At 47.1% G+C, this 6,707-nt stretch overlaps 1 protein-coding gene across 6 annotated transcripts in view; it reads right to left on the bottom strand.

Annotated features, from left to right (window-relative positions):
- LOC125957972 (uncharacterized) overlaps window positions 1-6,707 on the bottom strand; it is a 54,528-nt gene that overhangs the window by 8,039 nt on the left and 39,782 nt on the right. For 5 of the 6 annotated variants that reach the window (XM_049691053.1, XM_049691054.1, XM_049691051.1 and 2 more), the window contains one exon: window positions 1-84. This exon is cut by the window's left edge and continues 151 nt beyond it. In XM_049691053.1, coding sequence (XP_049547010.1) covers window positions 1-84 — 84 coding nt within the window. Of the gene's footprint in view, window positions 85-2,551; window positions 3,144-6,707 lie in introns of those variants that run through there. The other variant, XM_049691055.1, reaches the window with a different exon arrangement.

Raw genomic sequence — 6,707 nt, 5'->3', positions numbered from 1 at the left:
GCTGTTACCTTCAACCTGTGACGACACCGACTCGACTGGAGCCTCCGAAAGCGATGGACTAGAGACGGCTCTCAGTTGCAGGGGCTAAAATCGAAGCGAAACGAAAAAAACAAACCATAAAGTTTAGATGACTCACATTACATTTCAAGCTTAAAAATTGCTGCCATCATTTTACAACTTCCGACCCCCGCGATTTCATGGTAGCGATTGATAAGGTTAGAGCGCGTGAACCCTCTTACTCAGCGGTGCGAAACCTCTGGAATCTCAGATATAACTGCCACTTCCTTCTTCAGATAATTTCCCACCCTCTTATGGCTATCGAATCGTGAATAGCGAGATGTATGACATTCCACAAACAACTGGCCAGCCATACTTATCTTCACGGCAGAACTTTTCAGGTACGATGAAACTCACCATCATCTTGTTTATTTAAAGCTTTTCCCAGGAAAAACAGTGTCAAGCAGTGCCATGATTGACGGAATCGATGGCAGATCAATCCGAAGATGGACCAGCAACAGGCAACATCCGGGAACTTAACAACTGGGCGTCTTTCTTGGGAGCGTAGCTTGTCACATTGTTCAAGCCCGGTGTTGAGATGATAAGCAATCCCGTGGCGCCCCACTGGAGCTATATTTAAACAATCCATTTTTGAACTTTTAGTTTATCACCAATCACGTGAGTTGTGCTTTTAGATTTGCTGGCCACTAGCCTTGACGTTTCAAACTCGCATTGTGATGGATTGCACACCTCCGTCATGTGGCCATTGTTAACCTCGTGAAGCGTTTCTATCGTCCACTGGTATTGGCAACTCTTTAAAGGAGGCGCCAGGCTCTCTTATCCGAAAAGTCAATGTCAAAAAGTGAATTCTCAGGTTTAACTAACCGGTACCACAAAATACCCTTTGGTCTCTGCTGCTGATGATAGTGATCATCATGTTCTTTAATGGTAGGATGCGTAGTAGCGCTTATCGTACAGCATCTTATCGAGCGCACACACAAACGGTAGTATCTCTTGGTTGTTAAATTTATGGACTACAACATGACAAGACTCCTCCTCCTCCTCCTCCTCCTCCTCCTCCTCCTCCTCCTCCTCCTCATCCTTCCTCTCTGCTTGGGCAGGTTGCTTGCTTATCATGAATTGTCACAGGACACAACGAGCGACGTGTCCCTTTTCGCTGGTTTATGGCACAAGGTGGTTTGATAAAGGTGAAAGAAGGCAGAACAAAATGATGATTTCATCACCTAACCGGGCAGCAATCGAGGCCCGCCCCGCCTCTATTACGTTGTTGATATTAAAAGAAAGGAAACCCCACGGTGGCTATAGAGTTGACCCCCGCGCACAAATCCCTGAGAATGGCTGATGATGTCTTTCGATGTAGATCACACGCCCCGGTTACGCTGTTATGTTACTATCGGTCTCAAAGGTCTAGGTCCCATCAGTTCACTTGGCGTAACAAGAGGTGTGCTGCAGGAGTCCGGAATGGTTGAGTGGATTAGCCCCAGTCATGGTACTGCACGTTGAAGAGGGCGTGTGTTAAGTGGAGGACTTTAGTGAGTGGGTGGAAATAATTAAACACATTTACCACCACTTCCTCCCTCGTGATAGTGTTTCACGAGAGGACTTATCAGCAACACGATACACGATTCGTTGGTAAGTTAATTAATTTTAACATACCGGAACGATTACTCACAGAGGAATGGTGGTTTGGCCGTAAAATAGAATATCGCGATACGATGAGCTTCCACTTTCGCCAGTACATATCATAAAAAAAATGGTTGCCAACCGTAACATAACAGCAGGCGACCATAAAGGTGTATCTTAGAGTGCGGAAGATTTTTTTTCCGATCAAAAGCCTTTTGAAGTGAAGGCACAAAGTGGAAGTGTTGTCATGTACCCACAATCCTGAACAAAAGGATGGATCAAAACGTCCAAAATATGGGGAAAATGTACCGCAAAATAAAGCAATTGACGATGATGAACTGCTGTAGAGCACGAGCCCCTGTTTTGTTTCGTGTCAGCATGTAATATTTCTCCTTTTTTTTATTCAAGGAATGAGGGTATGAAGCATGAGCATGACCTAGAAGTTTGGTAAAGATGGCAGAAAAAGAAGTATCGACCTCAATTAAATTGTTTAACACAAAAACCAAACTCTCTACGGTTGCCAATAGGTGCGAGTGCTTTTTGTGGTAAGGTTACAACTAAATGGCATGGAAATTCCCGCTGTAACCACGATAACGATGGCGAGCCCCCGACAATCCCGCTCCCTCCCTCATGTGACATTGTACCGATCGGCGAACGGTAGGATTAAGCATGTCACGCGGTCGATGATGGACGATTCTCCTTGTGCTCTACCCCCGTGAATGATAAGTTTCTTAGACAATCACAAGGCGAAAGGAGAGGGAACACATGAATGATGAGAGCAAAAGTTCATGGAACGATGAAAGATGCATCGGAAACCGGGACCGGAAGGTCATCTGCAGCCGAAGCAAAAGCACATGGAAACACACAAAGGATGATGGCTTTGGTCCGTTTGGTTTTAAGTAACACATACCATCTGTTGATCTTGTATCCAAACGAATCCTTCGCCTTCAATGCCATCTTCCACCATAGTAACATCCTCATCAACATCGAGAACGGCTGGTGGCCACAGTACAGTGAAACGTTCCTGGGAACGGACCGACTTTCCGATCGTCTTCCTCGGTCGCGGTTGAGAAGTGGTTGCTGGGAGCAGCCGGCCACCGTCGTACCCAAGGTAGGTACCGTACGCCAACAGCACACCATATCCGAGGCGCATTTTTTCCTTCCGTTGACGTGATTGCTGCTGGTGATGGAGCCCACCGACGCCAGCACAGTAACTATGGGCCGGATGGCCGGCCATCCGGCCGATACTATAGGATTGCCGATTTTTTAGTAACATTTTCTTCGTCCGACACCTTTCCAGTCGTTTACGATGCTGCTGTAGCCGTAACGCTGTTTCCATTTACGAACAATCAATAGCGGATATCCTTCCAATTTGTTTTCTCCGATGATCACTATTCGTCACTTGCACTGTGTTGGTTGAAGCATTGGCAACCTTTTCAATCGTGTGCACGGTTTTGCGGGATATTCACTACTCCAACTTCAACGTAATACACCACACGGCACTAAATCTGGATAAATCGAAGGTATTAAATCAACATTAATCAAACACACTCGTTAAATTGTAATCAATTTCCAGCTCGCAGATGGAGACACTCGATCACGATCTGTCATATAATTCCGTCAAGCAAATCCGTCCGTACCCGAAGACGCTCGGTGCAGTACTGATTGGATGGAATGCGCGAATTCACTCGTATGTATGTCTGTCGCTTGTGCGAACGGGGGAAGTCCGCCATTGATTGACGTTTTGCATCTCGTCCGTTCGAGCTGCTTCACCTTTTCCGGGGAAGTTACCAGGAGCGTTCGCGTTCCGCACAATCTTTCGCACAACACCACACACCTCACACCTCGTCCGTTATCCATTAGCCCGGTCGGTTGTCTTTCTTATCGCCATGTTTCACCCTCTCCCTACGAAAACGGATGGGGCGAAGACTTTCAAAAAAATTGATTGATTGTTGGATTAATTATCTCCATTGGTCCACCAGAAACAAACGGACCAAAATCGACAACGGCAAGTGATAAAGTGCTGGCAACGCCCATCAGAGAACACTTTCCTGCTTATAGCGAGTGCCACGGCTTCTTGAGAAATCGTAGCATCAAGTTCCCGTAAAGAGCCATACATTTTACGGTCCCGTGAACATCGTTGACATTCTTGGGGATCGGTTGGAACTTGTCCTTTGTATCGCGGTAGTTGAATTGAATGTCGTGCGTAAATTTTATGACTGGCGGGGCGTTCCGGATTGGATTAGAATTCCCGTGAATTCCTCGTGATACGGATACGGGCTCACTATATCTCTGCAATGTGCGCCGTACACCAGTCGTACACAGACATTTCTCTTCGATTTCGCAAATCATCGAGCGAGATCGGTGAGAAGAGATTACTGATTTACGGCACCAACAAACGAATGGGAAGCCTGATAGTCCGCACGCCGGTTTGCTCCTGGAAAGCTGATACTTGGATGTCCAGCTGGCCATAAATTACATCCATCCGCTTTTAGGAGCATGACTGTTGCAACCGAAACCCTCCCCTCAATAAACGAAGGTTGATCGTTATCGTTGGTAGGTCGATTGGCCACATTATGACTCCTTCCTTTCCTGATGCATGCTGTGGATTCTTCTGGGGCTTTTCTTCATTCACTCGCCATACGTGTATCACGCGACAAGTGTCAACGGGACACCACCACTTGGCTGATCGATCAGCAGTAACAGTAGCAACAGTAGCAAGGAGAAGGGGTAATGCAACTCAGATCGATCATGGCAGAAAGGGAACACCTGAGCGTTCATCAGCGATTGGTGGCACGTGATTTTTAATGAGCCATTGGATTGGGCGGGCATCGCTTGACCTGACGGTGTTTATTATTTAATCGATAATAGACGATAGAGGCCATTTTGGGACCATCCAAGATAGCAAAAGGTTTTGTTTTTATTTCGATTGTATTATGTGCAAATATGGCAAATCGGTCAAGGTGATAAATATAGAAAACGGAGAGACGTTATAGTAGAAGATAAGCAGCAGTGGCCAATGGACTGATGAATTGGGTAGGATGGACATTACGGATTACCATTCGGTCTACAATCTCTGGTCAGCAAAGCAATACCCTAACTGCAATATTTTGGTGTGGTTGTGCCCCAAATTCCCGATCTATGGGATACTAATAATTGAACCTAATGACAATATTAGCTAAATATCTCTCTTTCACTTTGAATTTCGACAGAAAAAAGGAAGCTACAACATTTCACTCTAAAAGGTGAATTCACTTTCCATCCAACGTGACATATCTCGATCGATCGTGCATTTCCATTTGAAAGCAGCCACCATTTCGTTTACGCATCCATCCTCACCAATTCAACACCGGGAGGCGCGGTACACATTTCCTCGACCCAAAAAATTCACAATTTGCCACTTCCGGCGAATCAAACGCCCTGCAGCTACTACTGCTACGAAGTCTGCGAAGACAGCAGGAAACACTGACCCAGCTTAATGTCTCTCTCTCCCTCCCCGGTGGTTGGTGTGTCTCTTCATTTTGGTTCACTTTCGGTCACCAGACGCAACCGCACTCCCGTATTGATCCGGCGTGCCAGGCCAGATCCAGCCTTTCTTTCTCACGCTTTATGTTTTGTTTACGCGGACGATGCACTTGACTGGCGGGCCAGCCAACAACACCCGGGCGGGGGTCTGGACTTGACCTCAATTTAGCAAAACGCCGGTCCGACGATAAACACACACACTGGGTGGGCCCCTAGACCCGCCTGTCGTCTTCTTTAAGCGTTCAATTAAATCCACTCGACCACACCGGGGATGTAGTATGCCAGATGATGCCTTGCCTTCCTCTAGTTTCCGTTTTACACGCGCCACTCTCGCGGATTCCACTCGGAAAAGGTCAAAAACAAAAACGAAACGAGATGCAGAGCAAAACACTAAACAGTTTGCAAAATGGTCCTCAAAAACACCAACCGTCGCTGTGGTGCTCGCGGTACGGAATGAAACGCGAAGCATCGGGGATAGCATCGCGTATGGAGCAATACACAATCGATTGACCACTTTATGATCGCATGGTTACGACCATCGTACGATCTCGCTCGTTCGCAGGCTCGTGAGGCCACGACGGGCGAACACTACTATCGGCGAACCGTACGTCGTATTGATATCAGCAGCCACGGAGACTCAGACGCCTCGGTTGCCTTTTCTGCTCTCGAGTGGACTGATTAGCGGCGAAGGTTTGAGAATCCGCTGATACCGCGTGCTACCTCAATCTACCACCCGTTCCGCCTAGTAATGACGTCCTTTAACCATCTCCATTTTGCAATGATAGTGAGAGGATAGGATGCTACTGGTTGCGATACAGTTAGCCGTCGTCATGAGGTTTAACGAGGGACGTCGTAAGAGAGTAATGTGTAGTAGAGGAGTAATGGCCAACATAAAAACCATGAAATGAATGTGGTATGTTATCGATGACTTCAAGTCGATAAAGATCATTGAGTGAGACCGGAATTTGGATACGAGTCGAGACGTTGCAACGTTAAAAAGGAACAGATTTATTTACGACAACGACCAATCTTTCTGTCAGCTCGAACTCGACTCGATCGACTCACCGAATCGACTCATCGGTATGGTCGGTCTCTTCCCCTTCCTAATCGCCTATCGACCATTAGCCGTGCCTTTACCTCGGGATTGTCCTCCAGCAAAGCCGAGCTGATAACGCGCTTGCTCGCACTTACTTCCACCATTCCCCTTTCTTATGATGCCTGTTCGTTGAGGAGGGGTTGTTCGAAGCCGGAGAAGCCTCGCGACGGGGTTTAACGCACGCCACACGGGGCCCATCCCGCCCGTTGATAAGCCAATGAAGAATGCGCGATTATGTCTGACGCGGCGGCGGTGGCTACGGCGGTCATGTGTTGCTTTATGAGTACATCAATGAACCACCACCACCACCATTGTCTATGTGTCGCGCGCGGCGTGACAAAAACGTTAAAGTTTCGCAATCATTAACAATTCCATTTCCTCATCACTGGCCGCAGCAGCATCTGTTTGTTGCTTTTCGGTTGTCGCAATTTAGAGGTTGTTGATT

This window comes from Anopheles darlingi, chromosome 3, assembly GCF_943734745.1.
Source record: "Anopheles darlingi chromosome 3, idAnoDarlMG_H_01, whole genome shotgun sequence".
NCBI lineage: Eukaryota > Metazoa > Arthropoda > Insecta > Diptera > Culicidae > Anopheles > Anopheles darlingi.
This window is presented reverse-complemented; position numbering and strand designations above follow the sequence as displayed.